The sequence below is a fragment of the Sarcophilus harrisii genome, chromosome 4, assembly GCF_902635505.1.
Source record: "Sarcophilus harrisii chromosome 4, mSarHar1.11, whole genome shotgun sequence".
Taxonomy (NCBI): Eukaryota; Metazoa; Chordata; class Mammalia; order Dasyuromorphia; family Dasyuridae; genus Sarcophilus; species Sarcophilus harrisii.
In genome coordinates, this window is record NC_045429.1 from 104838120 (window position 1) to 104865498 (window position 27379).

Consider the following 27379-nt stretch of genomic DNA (forward strand, 5'->3'; position numbering starts at 1 on the left):
CTTTGTAGAATTAAGCATATAGTAGGCTATGTGACCCCTTCTTCCCTTTTCAAGTCACTTAACCCTATCTCAGTTTTCTTATCCTTAAAACGAGCTAGAGAAGGAAATGACAAACCACTCCAGAATCTGACAAGAAAACCCTAAATGGAGTTACGAAGAATTGCATAAGACTGAAAAAACGATTGAAGAATGACAACAAGGTGCTTAATAAATGCTTGCGGCTGACTTGACAGGGACATTTGCCGGAGCCAATGAAATGTCAGGGCAAGCATACATATTCAACCAGAAGTATACACATTCAACCAGCTCTCACAAATGGGGGGAGGGGCACATAGGATACACTTTAAAGTTTAATTTGCATTATTAACATTTTCTCCATCACTTTTTTTTCTTTTCTTTTTTTTACTCAGATTTTATTGACTTTTTGACTCCAGGTCCAACAATCTTAATAACCATGTCATTTAGCCCATTATGAGTCAATGAGTTTGACTCTGATTTCTGGAAAAATTTTTAAAATTCTTAAAGAGGGTAGTTAGTGAACATCTAGAAAGGCGAACAGTGATTATCTAAAGCTATCATGATTTATTTATTATTTTTTAAAATTAAAGCTTTTTGTTTTCAAAATATATCCACGGATAATTTTCCATATTCACTCCTACTAAATCCTGGGCTCTAATTTTTTCCCTTTCTTCTCTCCGCCCCCTCGGTAAGTGATCCAATATATGTTAAACATGTGCAATTTCTCTCTATGTATTTCCACGAATATCCTGCTGCACAAGATAAATCAGATCAAAAAGGAAAAAAAAAGATGAGAAAGAAAACAAAATGCAAGCAAACAACAGCAAAAAGAGTGAAAATATTATTGCAGGCGGCTTTCTTCATCCCAAGACCATTGAGTCCCCGTATTGTTGAGGAGGGTCACTTTCCATCAGAATTGATCACCCTATAATCGTTGCCATGTACAATGATCTCCTCCATCTGCTTATTTCATGTAAGTCTCTCCAGCCCTCTCTGAAATCATCCTGCTGATCGTTTCTTATAGATTAATAGTATTTCATAACATTCATAGACCATCACTTATTCAGCCATTCTCCAACTGAGGAGCATCCATCTGCATCAGTCTCTTTTGATTGACACTTCCTGACCCGATGACCCCGTGGACCATTGCAGGCCAATATTATTATGGGATTTTCGCGGGAAAGAGAGAGCCGATTTGCATTTCCTTCCCCTGAGGTAAGTGACTTGCCCAGGGTCACGTGGTCTGCATTTGAATTCGGCTCTTCCTGGTTCCCCGTCCAGTACTCTAACCACTGAGCCACCTGACTGTCTTTAGCAATGCACACGCACACACACACACACACAAATCAGACCCTGATTTTTATTTAGCATTGCGGACTCCCCCTGAAAACGAAGCCATCCGCCTGACTGCGCAAACTCCCAAACCAAAACAGACTCCGACCCAGCGCCGTAGGTTCTGCGCAGGCGCACATCAATAGAACGGAGGCGGGGCTGAGGGAGGGAAAGAGGGCGGCGCCACTTCTGCGCAGCACCCCCCCCGTATCGCGTTCCCAGTACTAACTGTCCGCCAGGGGGAGACGGCGACTCCGGAAATCCCCGCATGCCCTTCGCGGCGTCGCAAGATAACGCCAAGCGGGCTTTACGGTAGCCTCGCTTCCGCCGCCGTAAAGCGGCGGAGGAGACTCCACGTGGGGATGTGATTGGGCTCCGTTTCCCGCTCGGAAGTTCTGGAGGGAAGCTTGTAACGATGGGGAAACGTCGGAACCGGAGTCGGAGCCAGAGCCAAGTGCTGAGTAGCCTCAGTAAGAAGCAGAAGAAGCATCTGCGGGACTTTGGGGAAGAGCATCCGTTCTATGACAAGTACGCCTGGGCTCCGGGAGGTGGGGGTGGGGAGGGGGGAGCTCCCCTGACGGCTTTTTCTTCCGGGCCCCCGCCTTCCTCTCAGAGTTTTATACAGAGGACCCTGAGGCCGTCCCGAGAGAGGGGGCGGCGCTGCGCGCGGACTGGCTTGGGCGGCGCTTTCCCTCACGCAGTCGGGCCTCCCGCCGACCTTGGCGCTGCGGGCACGGCCTGGGCGAGCTCCCCTGCTGCAGTTTCCTTCCTGACCAGACTAACGGGGTCCCGAGCTTGCCGCAGGCCGCAGTTTGTCGCCCCGCCCCGAGGGCAGCGCCTCGTTTCATTGGCTGGCGCGTCCCCCCGCCCCCGGGCTCCCGCCGTTATTTTGCGTTTGCTCTGCTAAGGGCATATGGTTGGGGGTGGGGGGGGGCGTTGGAGATTAGGGGTTTGCCTTTGGCTCAAGTCCTCCCTTTGATGCCCGTTCTTGTCCTCAGACTTTTTAAATAGGGGCCAGTTCCTGTCCCTCAGACTGTGGGAGGGCCGGACTAGAGTAAAAACAAAGACTTTGTTCTGTGGGCCTTTAAATGAGGAAACTTCCTCGCCCTGGGGGAGGGGGATCATCGTCCTCAGCGCCGCTTCTCGTAGCGTGAGGACCTCTGTGAGTGTCAGCTGGAAAACATTTATGCGACAGCTTCTGCTTTCAAGGCGCTCACAAGCTCATGAGAGAGAACGTGCGAACCGCGGTCTATAAACTAGCTAGGTAAACATAACGTAAGGTAAACGTAATCTGATAGATATAAATAGGAAATAGCAGAGGGAGCGCACCAAAAGCAAGAGCCTGAGAAAGGCTGGCTGTGAAAGATGGGTTTTAGCTGACATTTGAAGGAAGCCGGGGCAACCCTGTCAGATTCCTTTCAGTTGCTGGAGACAACTTTCTAGGCTGTACACCCGGCAGAGAAAGTGCAAACCTACTTGGATAATGGGAGTTTCCTTATGATAGTGGTTCTTAAACTGAGAAAATCACAGGTTCCACCCCAATCCCTATATTATTCTTATGCGGTTATTTTTTTAAAAAAATTTTCTCCCAGTAGAATGTAAGCTTTTTGAGGATTTTGTCTCTAGCGCTGTCTACCACTGTGCAGGTACCAGTAATTATTTAACGGGAATGGGATAGGAAAGATATGAGTTTTTATTCAAAGCAATTTGTACTACTTCTGAGAAAGTAATGTATGCTAAAAGTGTCCAGCTGGCAGTCAGGAGACCTGTTCCAGAGGCCCCTTCCACCTCCCATGGAAGGTATTTTTTTTGGGGGGGAGCAAGACATTTTACTAGGTGCTGGTGATAGAACCATAAAACAAAGATGCTCCTTTTCCCAAGGGGTTTGCATTTTTGTGGATCTGGTACCCAGTCATTTTGATCTGAAACTGACAAGGGTTTCTTTCTTTTCTAAATTTCCATAAGACATTTTGTGTACTTTTTCTGTGGTACTTATCATATATTGCTTTGTAAATGAATTTGGTCATATTGCTTTGTAAATGAATTTGGTCACTCTATTATTATACCATTTGTACTTTTTCTGTGGTACTTATCATATATTGCTTTGTAAATGAATTTGGTCACTCTATTATTATACCATTTGTACTTTTTCTGTGGTACTTATCATATATTGCTTTGTAAATGAATTTGGTCACTCTATTATACCATTTGTACTTTTTCTGTGGTACTTATCATATATTGCTTTGTAAATGAATTTGATCACTCTATTATTACACCATTTAATCAGTCACAGGGCCAGTTCCCTTTTTATTTCTCCTCTCTTTGTTGATAATTATTCAAGTCGGCACCAGCCCTGAAATCAGGAGGATCTGAGTTCAAATGTGATCCCAGACACTCAACACTTCCTAGCTGTGTGACCCCTGGGCAAGTTACTTAACCTCTAATTGCCTCAGCCAAAAAAAAAAAAAAAAAAAATTAATTGTTGGGAAAGTTAGGTAGGGCAATGGATAATCATTTGAATCTTATGTCAGCTTTCTTTTTATAGGGTTTCTGGAAAAGATGCAAAGCCTCAAATCTGCAAGCTGGTAATGTTCTTTAACTTTTTATTTTTTAAAATAAGTATAGGGTTGGTTATGGAGGGATTTTGTTTGTTTGCTTGCTTGTTAATTTAATGATTATATAGCTGATTAATGTAGTTTGGCCTGTCTGTCCATATAAGATCAACTGGATGAGTAACATCTGTTGTCCAAATTTCTAAATACAGTTGGTTGACCATCCTATAGAGCTTGCCCAGGGTTGTGTATGTTTGAGGCAGACAGCACAGATGAACATGACGCAAGTATTGGCCTGCATTGCTTTTAGGAAATTATAAAGATCTTTACTGACCCCTGTTTTCCATGAAACCAAAGACTTAAAAAAGACTCTAAAATTTTGTTAGTGTCTCTGAATTGCAGCTAAACACGGAACATCACTGTCTCCAAAGAATTAAAAATTAGTTATCACACAGGGGGCCAGGAAGAGAACATGGAAGGTTTGAACAGACAAACCACATCTGACTAATACAAAATAAAGTTGTCTAGATAATTTGTTATCTACAGATAGAGAAGGATGTCAGGTAACAGCCAGAGAGTTCAACCAGTACCCTTGAGATGTCATGAGAAAATGAGGGAGGCACCTGTCATGCTGGATGCACCCTCTGTGGTGAGCCCTTGGAGTTTGAGCATGGACTTGAGTTACACAACATGTCTAGCTCTGGGGTGGAAATCTACATTGTTGGAAGGAATTTTCAACCAATGAAATCATGTGAATGTGGAAATGTTTATGGGATATTAAAGAAAACTAAAGTCTCAGTTTTCTGAGATTGGATTTCAAACCACCCTATATAATAGCCTGACAGGTCCTCTGAAAGACAGTGGATCTGCTTCCTGATCACTGGTCTCATTTATAAAATAACCATTGAAGGAATGTAGAGATGACAGGAGAGTGAGAGTTGGAGTTTTGGAGTTTGAAGTATAATTCTTTTTTTTTTTTTTCTTTTTTTTTCAATCTAACTTCTCCCCTTCAATATTTCTTTAAGTAAGCAGGCCATTATCTGGGACGTTGGGATTTTAGTCTTAATGAGATTTTTTTGACCCCTTCTTTGAACCAGTTTCATCTCTTAGCTTGGAAAAATATGAAGCTGGAAAGCTCCTAGCTCTTGAGATTAGTAGTTTTGCAGAAGGTTTGGTTCTGGGTTAGGTGAATTCAGGATATTCACACCTGTTGGAAAATACCAACTAGCTGGGCCTGAACCTGTTACATTGGTCTTTCCAATCAGTTTTTGGCCTAGTATGGGATTGTATAAGATAGCAGTGAAAACAGTGCCATTTTGTTTCTTATCAGAGAGTGGCCCTCTTGCTCAACCCCAGTTCTGTTGGGTCCTGCTCTGTAGCTTGAGGCAAGTCTTTAAACTTCAGCTTCATGTCTTGTGGAATAAGGATGGTATTTACATATCCTGGCTCATGGGGCATCTTGCAGAAGATTCCATAATCCTCAGTGTTGTTATGACTTTTTTTCGTTGTTTTATTTTTCCTTTTAGTCAGAGAATTCAGATCATTCAAGTTCAGAGAATGATTCAGACAGTGAACCAGAAAAGGTCTCTGAATACCATAAGTTACTTGCCACCCTGAAGAATGTTTCAGAGGAGGAAGAAGAGGAAGAAGAAGAAGATGAAGAGGAGGAAGAGAATGCTGTAGAAGAAGAGGAAGAAGTGGAGAGTGAAGGGGCTCATAGTGACAGCAGTTTAGAAGAGGGGGAGGAAGAAGAGGAGGAGGAGGAAGAGAAGGAGGTACAGGAAGGAATGAGGGGAGGTAAGGATCTCTAAGGGGATCAAAATTTGCCAGTCCTAGGGTCCTAGATGTGTGACAATCTAGGCTGTGTACCAATAAGAGTTTGGACAGGGGATGAATAGCATGCATGGAGGATGTAGGGGAAGGAAATCTTGTTTTGGGGAGCCCCCATTTTTGTAGGGAAGTGGAGAAAACTCCTAGGTTAGAAATGAATGTGGAGCCATTAAAAAAAACCATTCTGAGAAACATTACCTTTGTAAAAGTAACCTTTATCAAAGGGATCCTAAATGTTTACACATAGCTAGAGTTGATTGTGGACAGCTTCATGGATCAGGTGAATATTTATGCCTGAATGGGTTTTGGTTTCACTCAGAAGTGTATGTGACTTTTTATTTTGTGTATTAATGTTTGTTTTCTTAACAGCTCAAGATTTTGTATTTCCCATTTTACATTATCTTGCATGTCATATCAATCATTTGAAGAAAGTAATTTTCTGCAAAAGCTATCTCTTGAATTTTTAGATACAAATCCATTATAGTGCTAGAAAGTTGTGAATCTTGCTTTTGGTACCTGGATCTCCTCAATCAGTTAGCAAACATTTATTAAGGATTTCTAGAGTCTGGGGGAAAAAAAGGCAGAAACAAATAATCCTTGGTCTTGAGGAGTTTACATGCTACTCTCGAAAATAATCCATTAAAAGGATGAGTTCTTGACTATCTTTTGAATTCATAATGTCAGTCAAAAAGCATTTGCTAAGTGCTTATTGTGTGCCAGACACTGAAAATATAAACAAAGGCAAAAATATGGTTCCTGTACTCAAGGAGCTCACATTATAATGGGGGGAACAGTATCCAAATTACTTGATACAGACTAAACATATATAGTTTTTTTATTATAGCTTTTTATTTACAAGATATATGCATGGGTAATTTTTCAGCATTGACAATTGCAAAACCTTTTGTTCCAACTTTTCCCCTTCTTCCCCCCATCCTCTCCCCCAGATGGCAGGTTGACCAATACATGTTAAATATGTTAAAGTATAAGTTAAATATAATATACATATACATGTCCATAAAGCTTATTTGCTGTACAAAAAGAATCGGACTTTGAAATAGTGTACAATTAACCTGTGAAGGAAATCAAAAATAGAGAGAGTGGGAATTCTATGTAGTGGTTCATAGTCATCTTCCAGAGTTCTTTCCCTGGGTATAGCTGGTTCAATTCATTACTGCTCTATTGGAACTGATTTGGTTCATCTCATTGCTGAGGATGGCCATGTCCATCAGAATTGATCATCATATAGTATTGTTGTTGAAGTATATAATGATCTCCTGATTCTACTCATTTCACTCAGCATCAGTTCGTGTAAGTCTCTCCAGGCTTTTCTGAAATCATCCTGCTAGTCATTTCTTACAGAACAATAATATTCCATAACATTCATATACCACAATTTATTCAGCCATTCTTCAACTGATGGGCATCCACTCAGTTTCCAATTTCTGGCCACTACAAAAAGGGCTGCCACAAACATTCATGCACATACAGGTCCCTTTCCCTTCTTTAGTATCTCTTTGGGATATAAGCCCAGTAGTAACACTGCTGGATCAAAGGACATGCACAGTTTGATAAATTTGAATATAGTTCCAAATCGCTCTCCAGAATGGCTGGATGTATTCACAATTTCACTAACAATGTATTAGTCAGACTAAACATATTCAGAGTACTTGGGTGGTGGTTGGAGAAGTAAGGCACTGGTAATGGAGAAGGGGGAGAGTTTAAGTTCAGAACAAGGAAAGGCAAAAAGGAATTAGAATAAGCTTTGAAGCAGACCATGATCTTTATGAGATAGAGGGAAAGCCTGCCAGGTGTGAGGTGAGGGGGAGCATGGCCAGTACAAAGGCTAGGAAGTGAAGAGAGCCCAAAGGGAAGCAGAGCAAGATCACAGGAGGAGCAGAGAGAACTCAGTGTAAGAGGCCTGGGAGACCAGGAGGGGCCAGACTGAAGGTCCTTCATTGCCAAACAGAGAGGTATATGTTTGGCCCTGAAGATAATAGGGCACCATTGAAGTGCACTAACTAGGGAGAGCCAGGGGTTGAAAAATGATTGAGAAATTAAGCAATGTCTGTTGTCCAAGAGCTTGAGCTTTTATTTTAATACATGTAAATAGGCAAAGAAGGGGACCCCGAGGATAAAGATGAGGAAGCGCTTACCCAGCAGAGAACAGCTGAGGACGAATTCACGGACATGCAACATGAATCAGCCTTCAGCCTGGAAACCAATTTCCTAGAAGAGGAGAATGGAGATCACAAGGCCCTGCAGAAAGACAGCAGCTCTGCGGTGGAAGTCTCAGGAGGTGAGACTTGAGTGTCTGGCCTTGGTGATGGCCAGATACCTGCAGAGAGGGGGACGATGGTAGGAGCCACTGGTGGCAGAGATGAACAAGCACCCGTAGGAAGGGGGAGGATTGCAAGAGTAGAAGCACTCCCCTTCCAGCTCCCCTAGGCCCAGCTTTTTCTTCCTACATGCATTGGAATGGAGGTCTTTGTTGTTGTTGTTATTGTTGTTGTTATTATATTGTTATTATGTTATATTGTTATGATCTATAGTAGTTAGTTATCCTTTGAAAAATCTTAATGTAAATACACCCATATAAACAAGTCTGCATTTGTTCAAGGAACAATCAGGATATTATGATGACCCACTGATGTGCATAAGTACTTCCACATTTGAACGTTAACATCGCAGAAAAAAAATACATGCTTTTACATGAATTTCTTTGACATTTTTTTTTTTTTTGGTTATATATGCACATTCATTTTTTAAAAAACATACTTCTTATAAGTCATGTTAGGAGTGAAAAAATTAGAACAAAAAGGAAAAACCATGAGAGAAAAATAAAGCAGAAGAAAAAGAAAAAATAGTGAACATAGCATGTGTTGATTTACATTCAGTACCTATAGTTCTCTCTCTGGATGTGAATGGAGTTTCCCATCCAAAATTTATTGGGATTGCTTTGAATCACTGAAGTGATGAGGAGAACCAAGTCTTTCATAGTTGATCATTGCACATTCTTGTTGTAATTATATACAATGTATTCCTGGTTCTTTGCTTGTTTTATTCACTATCAGTTTGTGTAAATTTTTCTAGGCCTTTCTAAAATCAGCTTGTTCATCATTTTTATGGGAATTTATATAATTCAATAATGTTTCATTACTTTCATAAACCATAACTTATTCAACCATTCCCCAATTGATGGACATTTAATCATTTTGCAATTTTTTGTCATCACAAAAAGGGCTGCTACAAACATTCTTGCACATGTAGGTCCATTTCCCTCCTTTATGATCTCTTTGGGATAGAGACCCAGCAATGGCACTCTGGATCAGAGGGTATGCACAGTTTTTGTTTTTGTTTTTTTAAAATTATAGCTTTTTTATTTACAAGAATATGTGTGGGTAATTTTACAGCATTTACAATCGTAAAACTTTTTGTTCCAATTTTTCCCCTCTTTCCCCCCATCCCCTCCCCCAGATGGCAGGTTGACCAATACATGTTAAATATGTTAAAGTATAAATTAAATACAAAATAAGTATATATGTCCAAACAGTTATTTTGCTGTACAAAAAGAATCAGACTTTGAAATAGTGCACAATTAGCATGTGAAGGAAATCAAAAATGCAGGTGGACAAAAATATAGGAATTGGGAATTCTATGTAATGATTCTTAGTCATCTCCCAGAGTTCTTTCCCTGGGTGTAGCTGGTTCAATTCATTACTGCTCCATTGGAACTGATTTGGTTCATTTCATTGTTGAAGAGGGCCACGTCCATCAGAATTGATCATCATACAGTATTGTTGTTGAAGTGGTATGCACTTATGACCCTTTGGGCAAGTATGAAGGAAGCTTCACCACATGCACCTTGGCAGCTTTTTTGTAGCCTCAGCAGTTACTGGTGGCCCCTGAGTCATAGAGCCAGGGATGTTGAGGCTTGAGTCCTGAATCTCAGCCACTTTGCCCCCTTGTGCTGACTCTGTAACACTTAATTATAAGCACAGACTGAAGCCTAGGGGAGTGGGCTGCCTTAAAATGTTTGCATGGTCTGTATAAATAAAACATTGGAAACATTTGGACCACAGTCTGCAGGTCATTGGGTTTGGAGCAGAAAAGACCTTAGGATCTAGAACTACTGACTACCGTGTTTAGCACATCTGGAAATTGAGTCCACAGGCAGAAAAAGCAAGGACTAAGATCCCATAGATTATTGATCCCAAATCTAGTGTCCTGTCTACCCTGTTTCACTTTGGGATCTTAGTTCTCTGTTTTTGCTGAGTTCCTTCTGGGCTTGAACTGGGAGCAGCAGACCCACACTTGTTTTTCATATATATATATATTTTTAAATAACTTTTTATTGACAGAACCCATGCCAGGGTAATTTTTTTTTTACATTATCCCTTGCACTCACTTCTGTTCCGATTTTCCCCTCCCACCCTCCACCCCCTCCCCTAGATGGCAAACAGTCCTATATATGTTGAATATGTCATAGTATATCCTAGATACAATGTATGTGTGCAGCACCAAACAGTTTTCTTGTTGCACAGGGAGAATTGGATTCAGAAGGTAAAAATAATCCAGGAAGAAAAACAAAAATGCAAACAGTTTACATTCATTTCCCAGTGTTTTTTCTTTGGGTGTAGCTGCTTCTGTCCATCATTAATCAATTTTCATATTGTTTTAAAGTTCATATTGCCCCTCTGCTTGTGCTGCTGCTTTCTGAATCTTTATTTCTCTTCATAAAATCTTAATCTGATTAGCCAGGATAAAGGGATTCTGCCATTTGTGGGCCATTTCATTTGCCATTTTGCACATCCTCATTGTCTAGCCACCCCGGTTTGTTCTGGCTAGCCTTCTGCTAACAGGAGATAGTGACCGTTCAGTAGTTGAGAGGGCTTGGTGGGTAATATAGCCATCCTCACCCTAGAAATACATGAACAGCATTGCCCTACAAGTAGGCCACTAGTAAGTTATTAACTACTTATTAACTAAAGGCAGCCTATTTATTTTGGGAAACCTGTCATAGTCACTTGAAAGTTTATCAAGTATTTTATATATATGCACTTCTTTGTGCCTCAGCAGTCCTGTGAGAGAGACCATTTTACATATGAGTAAACTAGAGCTTAGGAGACATTTAATGACTTCTCTGTAGTTTCTCAGCTATTAAGTATCAGAGGAAGGATTTGAACACAGATTTTCCTGGCTCCCAAATCCAGTGTTCTACTTCTGTGTGTCTATGTCCTATTAATATTTTTTTACTTTCCTGAATGTACTAATGATGATTGTTTCTACTACAGACCCATTCCTACAACATTTGAACAAAGAACTGAAAGAAAAAGAAATCCAGGCTGTCGCCACAAATCCCAAACTTACCCAGCAACTAAAAGTAAGTACTGCTGTCCATCAAAGTTGTGAATACAAGCTTGACACGGACAGGCTTCTGTGTTCAGAGTGAGTTTTAACAACACATTGATAACTCATAGTATTAAAGAGCTGGTTGTCATAGTTAAAACATCACTAGTGGGTTTAGAAGAAGGCACAGTTAAGTTGTCATCAGAAAGTTCTGGCCATTTCCTTGGCGTAGGGATACTGGGAATGAAGGCTCTCTGAATAAGTGTATTACCCCTCAGAGCAGTCAGAGGAAGACCTGGGAAGCCTTCTCTTCTTATCTTACCTTGTTCCTCAGGGGTGAGAAGAAGCTGGATTCACTTCTTTAGTCTTTCTGTATCCCTTGTCAGTTAGCACAGGGTCATTTCTATCATTCTCCTCTGCTTCCAATTCTGAGCTGTGTATTTACATCTATGCATTTTTATCTATACATTGAATATTTGTGATAATTATTTGAAATAAGTTCAGCATGATCCAACCATTCTGAAGAGCAATTTGGAACTATGCCCAAAGGGCTATTAAACTGTGCATACCCTCTGATCCAGCAATGTCTCTATTGGATCCATATCCCAAAGAGATCATAAAAAAGGGAAAAGGACTCAACATGTGCAAAAATGTTTGTAGCAGCTCTTTTTGTGGTAAAGCATTGAAAAATGAGGAGGTGCCCATCAATTAGGAAATGGCTGAATAAGTTAGAGGGATCCTCAGACTATGGCCTGTGGGCCTGATGCAGCGACTGAAGACGTTTATTCCCCTCACCCAGGGCTGTGAAGTTTCTTTATTTAAAGGCCCACAAAACAAAGTTTTTGTTTTTACTATAGTCCGGCCCTCCAACAGTCTGAGGGACAGTGAACTGGCCCCCCATTTAAAAAGTTTGAGGACCCCTGAGTTATGGTATATGAATGTTATGAAATATTATTGTTCTATAAGAAAAAAAAGATCAGTAGGATGATTTCAGAAAAGTCTGGAGAGACTTACATGAACTAAGTGAAGTGAGTAGACCCAGAAGAACATTGTATACACTGACAAGATCATGTGATGATCAACTCTAATGAACTTGGCTCTTTTCAACAATGAGGTGATTTAGGTCAATTCCAATAGACTTGTGATGAGGAGAGCCATCTGTACCCAGATGGGGACCGAATAATAGTATTTCTATTTTGTTGTTGTTTGCTTGCTCTTTGTTTTCTTTCTCTTTTTTTTTTCTCTTTTTTTCTTGTATAGCATAAGTGTGGAAGTATGTATAGAAGAATTGCACACATTTAACAATATTAGATTATTTGCTGCTTAAGGGAGGGTGGGGAAGAGAGGAAGAAAAATTTGAAACACAAGATTTTGCAAGAGTAAATATTGAAAAGTATCTTTGCATGTATTTTGAAAATAAAAAGCTATTATTAAAAAAGAAAGAAGTTCATCTCTAGATTATTTGAATGCAGAGGAGTTTTTTTTATCACTCTTATTTCCCTTAAGGACACTAAAATGAAGACCTAACTTTAGAGTAGAGGAACCATGGAGTAGCATAGAATGGAGAGAGACCAGGAGGAGTTACCCAAGCAGAGTATGGTTCTAACACAACTCTTGTCTTCTTTCTTTCTCAGTGGTCAACTCTGGGTCAGCTTATCTTTACAACCCAGTTTCATACGCTAGAGACTTTCAAGCCTCCGAAGGACATTGACTTGATGACTCTTCATCTCCAGAAGCCCTTGGATTCCACATGGCCCAAAGTAAACAGCCAGTTCCTCTCTGGTCCCTCAAAACCCAGTGGGCCTTTCTCTCCCCTACAGAAAGAGCTCTTCTCAATTATGAACTCATACCGGGACTTGTTATACCCAGAAAGGACAGCATTGGGGAATGGGGAGGAGATCCGTCATGTGTACTGCCTACATGCCATGAACCATGTTCTCAAAGCCAATTCCCAGGTGCTCAGCAATAATAGCAAACGCCGGGATAAGAAACCAAGAGCAGGTGATGATGACGATGACTTCAGGGACCAGGGCCTCACTCGACCCAAGGTAAGAGCAAGAAGATTGGTCAGACTCCCAGGGTGATTCTTCAGGATTTTTTTGATTTTATTGCTATCTTTTGTTCTTAAATTTTCTTACATTTCCCCCTTTGTCCTTCTCCATACTCCCTCCCAGTCAGTTGCTTATCCAACATAGTTGCTTCAAAAATTCATTATTTATTTTTTAGCATTTAAAAACATTTTTTTGAGTTCCAAATTCTCTTCCCTCATTTCTCAACCCCATTAGAAGGCAATTAAGAAAATGAGAAAATTTATATTTCAGTTTGTACTCAGAGTTTATCAGTTCTATCTCTGAAGGTAGATGACATTTTTTGATCATGAATCCTTGCCATTGTCTTGGATCACTGTATTCATCATAATAGCTAAGTCTTTCACAGTTGATTGTTCTTACAATATCACTGTTACAGTGTACAATGATTTCCTAATTCTGCTCACTGTACTTTGCATGAATTCTTACATATCTTCCTAGGTTTTTCTTAAACTATCCTCTTTGTGATTTCTTTGTCATCTCCCAGGTTTTCTAAGTTCACTTTATATTAGTTCATCTCAGTCTTCAATCACTTCCCTCAACAATAGTACTCCATCACAATCACATGCTACAGTTTGTTCAACCATTCCTCAATTTTTTGGCACCCCCTCAACTTCCAATTCTTTGCCTTCACAAAAAGAGTTACCCTAAATATTTTTATGCGAATAGGCTTTTCTGTATTTTATCTCTTTGGGGAACGCCAAGGGTATGTATAGTTTTGTAACTCTTTGGGCACAGTTCCAAATTGTTCTCTAGAATGGTTAGCTCAGTCCACAGCTCTAGCAGCAGGGCAGTAATGTACCTGTTTTCCGTCATCCCTTCCACTAGTTGTCTTTTCTGAGGGATGTTTAGCTCAGTTATTTTAATTTGTCTATCTCTGATCAATAGTGATTTAGAGCCTTTTTTCATATGACTAGTGCTATCTTTGATTTTTTCTGAAAACTGCCTGCTCACATTCTTAGACTATTTATTATTTGGGGAATGTTTCTTATTTTTATAATTTGCTTCCTTATATAATTTTGAGAATTAGGGCCTATCAGGGAAATCAGGTATAAAATTTTTGATACGTCTAAGGTACCTTTTAGCCAAATGTAGTTTTCTTGATGATCTCTTTTAATTAGATCTGGTTTTGTTTTTGCTTTATCTGAGATCATGTTTGCTATCTCTGCCTTTTTTGCCAGTTTATTGTAACTGAATCATAATAGATTGTATTCCAGTTGCTTATTTTAATTCTTAGTATGTCTTACCGTTTCAAGTATGTCTTTTATAAACATGTTGGATTCTGGATTCTAATTCATTTTATTCTGTTTCTGTTTTATGGGTGAGTTCATTCCATTCATTTCACAGTTATAATTATTATATATTGCCTTCCATCTTGTTTCCTTCTGTTTAAATTTTTCTATTTTTATCCTGTCCCTCCTCAAAAATCTGTTTTGCTTCTGATCATTGCCTCCTTTAATCTTCCTTCTTTTTTATCATCTTTCCCTTCTTCTCTTTCTCTTGTGCCTTTCCCTTACTATTTTCCTTTTGGGCAATATAGATTTCTATATCCAACTGGATGTGTATATGTATTCTTCCCTTTTTCTGAAAAATTCTGAAAAGAATGCAGTTCAAATATTATCAATTTTTTCTCCCTTCCCATTTTCCCTTTTACTATAAAAGCTCTTCCTTGCGTGCTACTTCTATGTGAAATAATTTTTTCCATTCTTTCTCTCCTCTTCCCTTCCCCCCTGCTCTTAATGTCTTATCCCCCTCCCCCCCCTTTTTTTTGAGATCATCAGCTCATATCCATGCCATTTGTTTATGTAGACTGTTTTAGGAGTTACATGTATTTTCAAGTTATTTAACCTTAAAGTCTTTTATTTCTCGTTCATGTTTACCTTTTTGTGCTTCTCTTGAGTCTAGTGTTTGAATGTCAAGTTTTCTAATCTACTGTGATCTTTTTATCAGGAATCTTTGAAAGTTCTTTATTTCATTAAATATCCTTTATTTCTTCTGATGGATTCTATTCAGTTTTCCTGGATTTATTATTCTAATCCTAGTTCGAGGTAGCTAGATAATGCAGTAGATAGAGCTAGAGTCAGGAAGACCTGAGTTCAGATTTGTTCACAGATACTTACTAGTTGTGTGACCCTAAGCAAATCATTTTTTTAACTCTGTTTGCCTCAGTTTCCTCATTTGTCAGATGAGCTAGAAAAGGAAATGGCAAACCATTTTAGTATCTTTACCAAGAAACCACTAAAAAGGGTTGTGAAAAGTTGGACATGACTAATCTATAAAATATCAACAACAATGAATCCTAATTTCTTTTTCTTCTATACTATCATATTCTAATTCCTCCCCTTTTTTTTTTTTTAACGTGGAAACTGCTAAATCTTTTTTTTTTTTTTTTTTTTTTGTAATTAAAGCTTCTTATTTTTATTTTTTGTAATTTTGCCTATTTTATTTTATTTTTTATTTACAAGATATACACATGGGTAATTTTTCAGCATTGACAATTGCAAAACCTCTTTTGTTCCAATTTTTTCCCTCCTTTCTCCCACCCCCTCCCCCAGATGGCAGGTTGACCAATACATGTTAAATATGTAAAAGTATATGTTAAATTCAGTATATGTATACATGTCCATACAGTTATTTTGCTATGCAAAATGAATAGGACTTTGAAATAGTGTACAATTAGCTGGTGAAGGAAATCAAAAATGCAGGCAGACAAAAATAGAGGGATTGGGAATTCTATATAGTGGTTCATACTCATTTCCCAAAGTTCTTTCGCTGGATGTAGCTGAAAGCTTTTTATTTTTAAAACATATGTATGGATAATTTTTCAACATTGACCCTTGTAAAACCTTGTATTTCAAATTTTCCCTCTCTTCCCCTCCCCCCCATCTCCTTTCGATGGCAAGTAAGCCAATATATGTTAATAAACATGTTAAATCCAACATATGTATGTACACACATGCACACACACATATACATACATATTCATGCAATTATCTTGCTGCACAAGAAAAATCAGATCAAAAAGGGAAAAAAATGAAAAAAGAAAACAATGCAAGCAAACAACAACAAAAAGAGTGGAAATGCTATGTTGTGATCCAGACTCAGTTCCCGCAGTTCTCTCTCTGGGTTTAAGATGGCTCTATCCATCACAAGATCATTCCACTGTTGAAAAGAGTCACGTCCATCAGAACTGATCATTGTATAATCTTGTTGCTGTGTACAATAATTTCCTGGTTCTGCTCGTTTCACTTAACATCCGTTCATGTAAGTCTCTCTGAAATCATCCTGCTGATTATTTTTATAGAAAAATAATATTCCATAACATTCATATACCAAAACTTCATCAGCCTTTCTCCAGCAGATGGGCATTCACTCAGAAATTGCTAAATTTTGTGTGATCCTCCTGACTGTGGCTTTACAACATTTGAATTGCTTCTTTTTGCCTGCTTGCAATATTTTCTTCTTGATCTGGGAGCTCTGGAATTTAGTTATAATAGTTCTGGGAATTTTCTTTTGGGATCTGTTTTAGAAGGTGATAAGTGGATTCTTTCAATTTCTGTTTTACTCTCTGGATCTAAGATATCATGACAGTTTTCCTTGGTAATTTCTTAAAGTATGATGACTAGTGTCTTATTCTCCCCTATCCCCTCCTTTTTTTGATAATGATTTTCTTTCGGTTGTCGAAGAATTCTTAAATTCTCTCTCTTTGATCTATTTTCTAGGTTATTTGTTTTTTCCAATGAGTTATTTCACATTTTCTGACATTTTTTTCATTATTTTGACTTTGTTTTAATGTTTCTTGATGTCTCATGGAGTCATTAGCTTCCATTTGGCCAATTCTAATTTTTAAGGTATTATTTTCTTTAGTGAGGTTTTGTACCTCTTTTTCTACTTTTTAAGTAATTCTCTTCATTGATTTTTTTTGGTGCCTGTTTCCAAATTGTTGATTTTTCTTTTGTAGTTTGTTTTTCTCCAGTTTTTTCTTTACCAATTCTTATCTTTGTCTTGTAGAAGTCTTGTTCTTGTTGGGCTTGTCTCCATTAGCAATTTTTCCTTCAAGGTTTTGCTTGTAGCTGTTTTCCCATTTTTTTTTTCTTCCCAGTTTATGTGTTAGCCTTCCTTGCAACCATTTTAACTTTTTAAGGGCAACTTCATTTTTTTGCTGTTTTCAAATTTTTCTAGCCTATTTCTTCATGTTGAACTTTGTATTAAAGTTCAGTTCTGCTCACCTGGGGGAGGGCCAAGTTTTAGGCTTTTTCGTGGTGTTTTTAAAGCTAATTCTGGGGGTCTGCAAGTTTTTGGTGCTTCCAAGATAGTGGGGTATAGTGACTGCTCTCTTGGTTTACGCCTTAGTCTTTAGCTAGAAAGGGACTTTGCTCTCCTCCAGCTGTACGCACTAGTGTTTCTTTTGATCCAGGAACTGTGAATAGGGCCATTTTTCTCTTGTGATTGATTGCAGGGTACTCTTCTTCATCCTGGGACTTTTTCTCCAGAACTGCTTAGGGTCAGTAGAGTTGTCAGTCAATGCCAGTTGCACTTAGGCCCACAGAGTCTCTTTCCAACCAATTGTTTGACCTTTTTACCATCTCTGGGTTAAGAGCTCCCTAAACTGCTGTTGCTGTAGCAGCTACCTCCAACATCAATGACTGGTGTTGCCCTTACAACTTAATTTCTTAAAAGAGAAAAAAAAAAGTCCAGCAAAACCAATTAACACACGAAATAATGCTAGCATTTTTCTGCAGGATGATGCTCACATCTATCTTATAGTTCCATTTTGGGGACCTGAGTCTTGCACGAAAGATGCCACATTATTGGGTCAGAACAGAAATTCCACCTCAGTGTTTTGTGTCTGATGGTGGTACCGTGGCATATTCTCGTAGAGTGAGCCCATGACTCCGTGATATCATATAGAAATGGAAAAGATGTTCTTTGAATTTTGTTGTCTGCTTCCCTTCCTCTCTAAATTGTAGAGCTTTCTTAAAATATAAAAAGTCATTTTGTCCAGTCTCCTCATTTTAATGGTGATTGTTGCTCAGTGAATAATTTAAAGCAGACCAGCACATCAGCAGATGCAGTGTGACTTTGTTGCCCTTGTTGGTGCCACCTCTTGAGGGCATTAAGTTGGAGAGAAATTAAATGCTTGGGCTACTGTCACTCATCCAGTTTATAGCAGAGATAGGCCCATAGCCCAGATCTTCTGCACTCCTCAATCCAATCTTTCCCTTACACTTAGCTCGCTCAAACACAACTTATTGAAGTCCCTTCAAAAATAATTTTCTTTTGGCCTCTTAGGCAAAGTAGTTCTTGTTTTAATTTCTGCTAAAGGTACCTCCCCCTTCAAGTTCAAAACATTGAGCCACTTAGCGCTAATATTGGGGAATTTAGTTTAAAAATCTGTGTTTACTCTCCCATATTGTTTTAAGGATTTTTAAAAAATTAAGTCATGTCACTTAGATTTTCTGGTTTTGCTGTGGTGTATGAATTTGTTGGGATGATATAAAATAATTAAATTTATTGCCATAACATAAAAATAAACTTCACAATTTTTGTAATAAAATTTTAAAAATATATTCATATTTTCCTTTTGTTGCATCCACTTATACAGTTTAGCACTGAGTACATAAGATTTTGGCATTCTTTCATGAAACTGCTCATTTATCACATTGGATAACTAGGCTTACATGTGACAGACAATCCAATTTTCCAGGCCCAACCTCAATTATGACCTTTAGATTTTCAGATAGGCAGTGAGAGAGTGTGGCCACCTAGAATCCAGAAGAGCTGAGGTTAAATCCAGGTGACTGTGATCCTGAGTGAGTCACTTCATTCTGTTGGCCTCAGTTTCCTCATTGAAAAAGTGGGGATAATAATAGCATATACCTCCCAGGGTTCTTGTGGCAAATGAGGTAATAATTATAAAGCAGTTAATACAGTTCCTGGTACATAGTAAATATTATGTAAATGTTTGTTGCTGCTATCATCCTCATCATCATTTAAAAAATTTAATTCAAGCCAGTTACCAAGCAAAAAAATCTCCAAACCATGTTTTGAGGTGGACTTTTGAAAGTGTGACACAAATTTTCCTAGATCTTACAGGATCCTGGACTTTCTGATGATAATTTTGGTGTTGTCATGAATAAAAAAGTGCCTTTGCTGCATCTCTATTTAGGACCCAATAATGATTCTTCAGTTGCCAGGTCACTGGATCTTTGTTTTCTGAGGGTTAATTGTGCTATTTTGTAATAATAGTTCATTAATTTCTTGCTTTATTTTCAATCATGGTTTTCTTTACTCTTCATTGCAATTGATTGTATTTTTTGTTATGGGCTTGACTGATCCTCGGAATGTTTGACTTTTTCATTCTTCTTGGTTCTCCCTCCTCTTCTGCTTTCCTATCACCCTAGAGAGTCTCTTTCTGACTTGATTATATATTACAAAATGGCCTACTTATTTCTCACAAAAGGTTTTTCTCATCTATCTACATACTTTGCTCAGGCTGTTCCATAACTAGAAGGCACCCCCTTCTTACCTCCACCTCTTAGAATCCTTAGTTTTTTCAAAGTTCAACTCAAAAGTTGGTTTTGCTACATGAAACTCTGTGATCTTTAGAGATTACTGACCAACTCCCCTTCACTCTCCCTTTCCCTTACTTCATATATATTTTCTATATACTTTTATGTACATATGTTCTTTCCCCATAGAATATAAGTTTTTGGAGGGCAGGGAAAACATCACTTTTGTTTGTTTCTCCAGTGCCCCATACAGAGCCTACCATGTAGTAGAGGCCTAATAAATGTTTGTTGTGTGATTGATAGCTCAGAAGTAGGAAGTAGAAAGCCTCTGAAGCAAATTTATGCTAAGGAAAATTGCTTGAAGGGAAAAGATACATTTATTCAGGTGATTGCATGGGTGCTTCCAAAAGATACTCTATTAGTTAGCAGATATTTATTAAATTTGTTCTGTAAATATATCACTAGTTCCTCTTGGCAAAATTCTAGAAAAACTATTTGCTTTAAGCAGTAGATGTCTCCTAATAAGTAACACATAAATTGAATTTGTTCATCAATTAACATTTTCTCATTTACCTATGTTCTGATTTCAAGGATATTTTATCTTGATTTCTGTGGAGAATTGCACCTACGAAGCCGTATTATTTTAAGGAACCATGTATTCATTCTTTTGTAGTAATATAAATTAATCACCCATTACCACACAGTTCATCTGTTGTACGAGTCCTGATGATTATGCCCTTGAGGTATCTTGGAGTGAGCACCCCTAAACTAAGGAGTATTGCCATCTCCATTAAGGTACGTCCCCAGGATGTGCTTCAACAGATTCTCTGGGGATGTCATTAAAAAGGACTTCTTTGGGAGAGAAAAATCACCTTTTCTCCATAAGGACCTCTCCCTAGGAAGACATTGGACTCATGAGATTTGCAAAGTGAAAGAAGTCTAGAGATAAGTGTTTGCTTGTGGAAATAGTTACTTGATTTAATTTTTAATTTAAAAAAATATTTACATTGATTATTTATTGAATTTTACATCACTTTAATTTCCAGATACATTTTTTCTTCTGTCTTCCTGACTAGCCAGTTCTTATAACAAAAAAAGTTAAAAAAAACAACCAGATCAAAAAAAGAGGAATTAAAAAGTAATTTAGCAAAACCAGTCAACTGAATCTGAGAGCATATACTGTGTTGTGTTTTCCACTCAAAGTCCCCACTTGTGTAAAGAATAGAATGAGGTACATTTTCTTATCTATCTTATCAAGATTATTTTTCTTTATCAATCTTTTCCTTTTTTTCTTTTTGCCATGCATAAGCAAATGTTTTCTCTCTCTCTCATCTCCAGCCTTGGGGATCAGAATGAAAAACAAAATTCTTATAACAAATATGCATAGTTATGCAAAACAGATTCCCATTGGCTATGTCCATAATCAGACTTGGAGACCACAACCTTTCTCTTGGGGCATGGGGAACATGCTTTCTCTGGAATTGTACTAACTCCCTCATTATTGGAAATGTGGAAACTGGAGTTAAGCAGGCCCAAGTGACTTCCCGAGGTCACACAGGCAGTAAATAGAACAGCTGGGATGGGACTTGGGTCTCCAGATCCAATACTTATTTTTCCTTCTTTGCCAAAAACATGGCCTCTTCTCTCTCCTCAGGTGTTAATTGTTGTTCCTTTTCGGGAGGCTGCTCTCAGAGTGGTCCAGCTCTTCATCAGTCTGTTGGAAGCAGGAAGCAAGAAGAAAATAGATGTGAGTAACAAAAAGCGCTTCAAGGGAGAATATGGGTCTGACCCAGATGAGAGACCTCCCAATCTGAAGAGGCCTGAAGACTATGATGCTGTGTTTGCTGGCAACATTGATGACCACTTTCGGATAGGTAGGTGGGAACACTGAAACAAAATTGGAACCACCTTATTTTGTACATCCAGCATCCCAGATCCAATCAGATAAACCCAATCATTCCTTTGTCCTAGTAAACAAGCATCTCTTTGTCATCTTTTAAGAGACCTGTCATTGATGTCTAATAGTTATTTCCCTCTAGTGGAACCCTCCCTAATCACAAGAGAAGTACCTATATCCATCAGCAAACTTGCAGCCTTGCACCCAAGAGGAAGGGAGTGGGTTTTGTTGTGATCAGAGCTCTAATAGGAAAGATGCCCCCTTGGGAGGCACTGACTGTGGTGGGGAAGATGCTTTCTAGCCTATGGTAGGAATACTTAAAATACCTCATAGTAAAAGCCCTTTTTATAATTGTGGGAAGAGGTTCTAAGAGAAATTGGAGTGACTGGAGCTTGTTGGCTTGGTCTGCAGGGGGTGTTCGTGAAGGACCTCCAAGACAGATGGCTGGGCTCCTCTTTCCTTCTCATCCCTGAGGTGGCTGTAGTACTTCTTGATAGTCTGTGCCTCCCTATCTCAGTCCATGTCTTTCCTGCCTTGAAAAGCCAGTTCAAAGACTACTTTTTCTAGGAAACCTTTCTGGGTGGAGCAGGTAACTATTTTTATTATTCTTCCTGGGATGAGGATTATTTTTTTTTCACATTTGTCATTTCTTCAGGACTTGGTATTCTCTGTTGATAGTATAGACTTGCTGTAAATGTAGTTTTTCCTGTGTATGTTCTGATTTATCTACATGTTCTTTGTGCTCTGCAGTGAGCAGTGTGGCCTATCTTCATGGACTGATGACCATGTGTCCAGATACTGAGTCTGTCCTAGGTGGGCCCTGCTGAAGAGGGCCTGCTGGCTCTCGGAGCACGAGAGGTTTGCTCCATTGACCTCCCTGTGTTAATGGCAGCAGGGGATTAGGGAAGTTGCAACAGAAGCAAGAGGCCTGCAGGAGGTTGGCTTTCTGGCCAAAAGAAAACCTCTGCAGTTCTATTGTGCTGAATAGGCCGACTTGATGGAGGAGGCCATCAGTTGTGTTTTTGTAGTGGGAACCCTCCTTGCAGATAAGTAGAGACATGGCTGAGATGTCCCGCAGTGGGACGTTCTGGCCAAGCGAATAGTGCAATTGTTGTTTACTTCTATCCTTTCCTTCCTGGCTCAGCTGCCAGTGTATTGAGAGCTTGCTTGTGGGCTGATTGTCAGGAGTTCCTGTGGTGAGGGAGATGGACAGGCTCAGCAGGGAAGCTGCAAGTTTGCTTGGGAGGAAGGTTATTATCCTGATGCTGTGGAAGGCTTGCATGGGGGAAGGGAGGATGTACACAGTCATTTTAGCCCAGGGATGGAAAGGTTATTCGTTGTTACAAGATGCTACATGTGTCCATCTGATCCATGCAGGGTGTGAAATAATAGTTTAGTGGCAACCTGGGGTTATGTTTTGAACAAAGATGCCGTTTTTGTCCACAAAATCCTGTTTTCATTTTTTATTACCATGGGATATCCTCCAAGCAGTGCTTAAGTTAACTAGTTCCCTGGCTGCCTGTAGAACTGTGAAGTCAGCCCTCTCTTTACAAGCGTGTCTGTGTGTATTCTTGCCCCAGGGTGAACAGGATGCTCTTCGCTTGGTTGCCCATAGAGTGTTAGACTGGGAGCCAGAGCATTTGGGTTCACATCCAGCTGGGGGCACTTACTACTTACTATTTACTTACTTCTGGGAGCAATCATAACTCTTCTGGGCCTCAGTTTCTTCATCTTTGAAAAGAAGGGTTGTGGGCCATTTTCCCTTCCTTTGTAGAGAAGTGTTGAGAGGGACTTTGGGTGGGGAATACTATGTGTAATGTTAGGCTTGGGTGATGTCATGGTTCATTTTGCAGAATTGCTTTAAAAATATATATATTATATGTAAGAGATGGTTCTCTGGAGGACAGAGTAGGAAGGTATATATATTGAGGAATTAAAAATAAAGTATATCTTGTGAGCATTTTTTTTAGAGAGGGCATTGAATTATGCTTTCCTTTCCCTCTCTAATCTGTGCTATTAGGAATATTTATGACAATCTTTTTTTTTTTCCACTTCTGATCAACCTAATATAAAGAACCAACAATTGACAATAAGATTAAGAAAGAAACACAGCCCTCCTTAATTGGTAATAAAGTTGTTAATTTTTATTTTTATTAATGGGCCAGTACAGAGGATAATAAATTTAGGATGTGGTTTAATAGATGGCAATAGATAGGACACCTGACATCTTCGACTTTGGGCACTGCCTGGGGTGTAATCATTCTGTAACCTACTGGGGAAGGCTCCCAGCTATATTAAATGCTCTGTGTGGTTCTTATCCATCTTTTTGTGGTCTCACTTAAGAATGAGATTAGAAACAAGATGAATCACAGGGTCATCCATTAGTATACTATACTATAAATCATTGGAGATATAGAGATGAAGAATGACTTGTTTCCAAGTCTCATGGAACATTTTGTTGGAGGATTGGATCTATCAGATAGAATTAGAAGAGACCTCAAACACTAACTCTTCCAACTCCTATTTTACATTTGAAACCTGAAATCTGTTCCTAATTAAATCAGAGTCATCCAGGTAGCAGCTATGAAAGGTAGGATTTGAATCAGATCCTTTTACTCAGGAGCCTAATACTCTGTATCAAGTCATAAAGAGAGAGGGTACCCCTCTGAGAGCTTCTTGGGGTGATGCTTTTTCAAAGAAATTAACTGGTGTTTCTTTAACAATGTAAGGGTTGTCCCTGTTGGCAATGTATACCTTTACCATGGGCAGTCAGGAATAGGGTTGAGCTCAGTAGCTGCTATCATAGTGCAAGGCTGAATAGGCATCCCTGATGGGAGGCTAGACCTAAACACCAAGGCTTTGTGAAAGTTACGTTCGAGATCATCTCTCCAGCATACAAATGACTACTAAACAAATGAACCAATCGCAATGTTTGTCTCTCTTTTTTTTTGTGTGTGTGTGTGTGTATAGGAGTTGCAGTTCTTCAGCGAAGCATCCGACTTTATGCTCCGTTTTACTCCTCAGATATTCTCATTGCCTCCCCTCTTGGCTTGAGGACTATTATTGGTGCAGAGGGAGAAAAGAAGAGGGACTTTGACTTCTTATCTTCCATAGAGATTCTCATTATTGACCAAGTTGACATTTATCTGATGCAAAATTGGGAGCATGTCCTGGTAATGATGTTTTCTCCAAATATGTACTATGTAGCTTGCTTTCTGGTGTAAATACTGCGTGATAAAGAGATCCAACTTGCTATATATTCAAGAGAGGCCATTTCTACAGGGGAAAAAAATTTCCCAGCAAAACACTTTTTGCCTCCTTAGAAGCCAAATTAAATTTATTCAAAGAAAGATGGGGAGGGGGACACAATTTGATGAATTCATTGAAAAAGAATCTTAGTTCTATATAATGTTGCATACCCCTGGATCCATCACATCTGCAAAAGAATTAGGGGAGGTGTTGTCTTAAATTCATAGGTTTAGTGTTCTGTTATTTTGCCACATTTTTCTTTATTTTTCCATTTATCTTATTGTAGTCATTGTACATATTATTTTCTTGGTTCTTCTTTCCTCTGTATTAGTTCGTATAGGTCTTGCTTCTGTGAATTTATCATATTAGTTGTTTCTTCCAGCATAGTAACTGTTTATTATGTTCATGTTCCGCATTTTGTTTAGCTATTCTCCAGTACTAAAAAAGAGAGGGCTAATGATTTGGTATTTAGAGAACCTTTTCCCAAGACCCTCAGGCATGGACATTTTGGCTTCTTTATCTGCACAGTTCCAAATTTTGTTCCATATTTGTTCAGCCAATTCAATTGTGTCTGACTCTTCATGATTCCATTTGGGGTTTCCTTGGCAAAGATACTGGAGTCGTTTGCCATTTCCCTCTCCTGCTCATTCTATATATGAGGAAACTGAGGCAAACAGAGATAAGGAACTTGCCCAAGGTCACACAGACAGGTTCTGAGGCCTGATTGGAACTTCTTCCTGACTCCCGAGCCTTGGCTCTCCACTGTGGCGCCTAGAGGATTTCATGTTTGATCCTGTCGATGACAGGGGGTCATTGAGCGAAGGTGTTAGGATGAACACTTTGTGACCTGGTACTGCTTTCATCATGTGTGGTAGCTGTGGGATTTAAGGTGCCCCTTGTGGGCCTGGGAAACTTTTTTTTCCTGTTTTGGTGATGAAATCTTTGACTCTGGCCAAGGCCTCATTAATTTAATGTCAGGCTTTTGGCAGGGAACGTGCTGGTCACATCCTGGTAAATGTCCAGATGGTCCTGGACTAATGATGAATTTAACAAGGTGGATACTTCTTTTCACAGAATTTGCAAATTTTTTAAAAATTAAGAACTTAAATACCAAATGAAATGAGCATTTTTGTATATAAAGTTAGGCAGAAAAAGATGATTGACCATGAAACCATGAATTTCTTCTATACAGTTTGATATATAATTAATTAGCTTTCAAAATTGCCCTGCTTGTTTCTGTTTCCTTCTGCCTTCTGTTCTCTTTTCATTTTCAAAAGCTGCTGCATTGATGAAGTTTTCTTTTGGGGGACAACTATTTTATTACTATCTTCTTTCTCCCTTTTCCTCACCCCAATTGAAAAAAGAAAGAAAGGGGGGAAAAAACAAATTAAAACCTTTGTATCAAATGTACGTAGTCAGGCCAAACAAGCTGACATTCTGGCTGTACCTGACGTTACGTGACTCATTCTTTACCTTTTGTTTATAGCATTTGATGAACCATATGAACTTACTTCCCTTGGATTCTCATGGAGTGGACTTCTCCCGAGTACGTATGTGGAGTCTGAATAACTGGTCCAAGTATTACCGTCAGACGCTGGTGTTTGGCGCCTTGCAAGAGGCCCAGATCAACTCGGTCTTCAGCAAGTACTGTGTCAATTACCAAGGGCAGGTAATAATAGAACCTTCCATTCTGTGATGCTGCCTTGGATAAATTGTGGGAGCAGAGTCAGGAAGACCTGGGTTTAACTTTGCCCTCCCTCTGCTTACTAGTTGGGCAAGTCACTTCATCTATGTTTGCCTCAGTTTTCTCATCTGTACAGCACCTACCTCCTAGGTGAGAAGCAAATAATAAAATAATTGTAAAGTGCTTAGGCATGTTGAAGATGCGCTATAAATGGTATCTACTATCATCTTTGTTCTCATCATTAATATGATTTAATATTTAATAATGAAATAGCATTATTTCATTGGGGGTGTCAATGAAAAGTCAAAAGAAAGAGGAGAATACTAAGCTTCCACCCAGACAGAAAAAGATTGTGAAGAAACTGCGAGAAACACCCACAAAGAGAAGTCCACATCTAGTATTCTGCTACGCTGCATCACCCTTCCCTTCTAAACCTCTTGATGACTTTTTACAGGTAGCCGTGAGGAGCATCCCGATGACTGGTTCCATTAGTCAGGTTCTGGTGCAGCTCCCACATGTTTTCCAGAGACTAGAAGCCGAAAACCTCCTTTCTGTAATAGATGCCAGGTAAGTAATTAGCTCTCTATGGTGTGCCTGGGTATTTGGCCTTCAGGAGGCATCTACAAGTCTAGACTTCCAGCTGATTTTATTGGATTTTGTTGACCTAAATAAATTATTTCCTCATTAGCCCCCTATGACTGGCAGACTTTATTCTACCACTATTGTTATGTAGAACAATCTGTGTTGGTTGGCTCATTTCTAACACTAGCATAATGCTATGCAGATAACATTTAATTTTTATAAATATGTTTTTCCCATTTCCCAGAGAATAAGGTCTTAGACCTTATAACAAAGGTTAAAAAAGAATG

The 27379-nt window shown here is 39.1% G+C and overlaps 1 protein-coding gene across 2 annotated transcripts in view; it reads left to right on the forward strand.

The window, feature by feature from the left end:
* The first annotated feature begins 1550 nt into the window (after positions 1-1550).
* UTP25 (UTP25 small subunit processor component) overlaps positions 1551-27379 on the forward strand; it is a 46663-nt gene continuing 20834 nt past the window's right edge. Inside the window, exons 1-10 of one of the 2 annotated variants that reach the window (XM_031937297.1) lie at positions 1551-1878; positions 3896-3935; positions 5429-5699; positions 7846-8031; positions 11027-11115; positions 12716-13129; positions 21335-21554; positions 24548-24750; positions 26313-26495; positions 26965-27077. In XM_031937297.1, coding sequence (XP_031793157.1) covers positions 1766-1878; positions 3896-3935; positions 5429-5699; positions 7846-8031; positions 11027-11115; positions 12716-13129; positions 21335-21554; positions 24548-24750; positions 26313-26495; positions 26965-27077 — 1832 coding nt within the window. In that variant the 5' untranslated portion in view covers positions 1551-1765. Of the gene's footprint in view, positions 1879-2444; positions 2615-3895; positions 3936-5428; positions 5700-7845; positions 8032-11026; positions 11116-12715; positions 13130-21334; positions 21555-24547; positions 24751-26312; positions 26496-26964; positions 27078-27379 lie in introns of those variants that run through there. The other variant, XM_031937298.1, reaches the window with a different exon arrangement.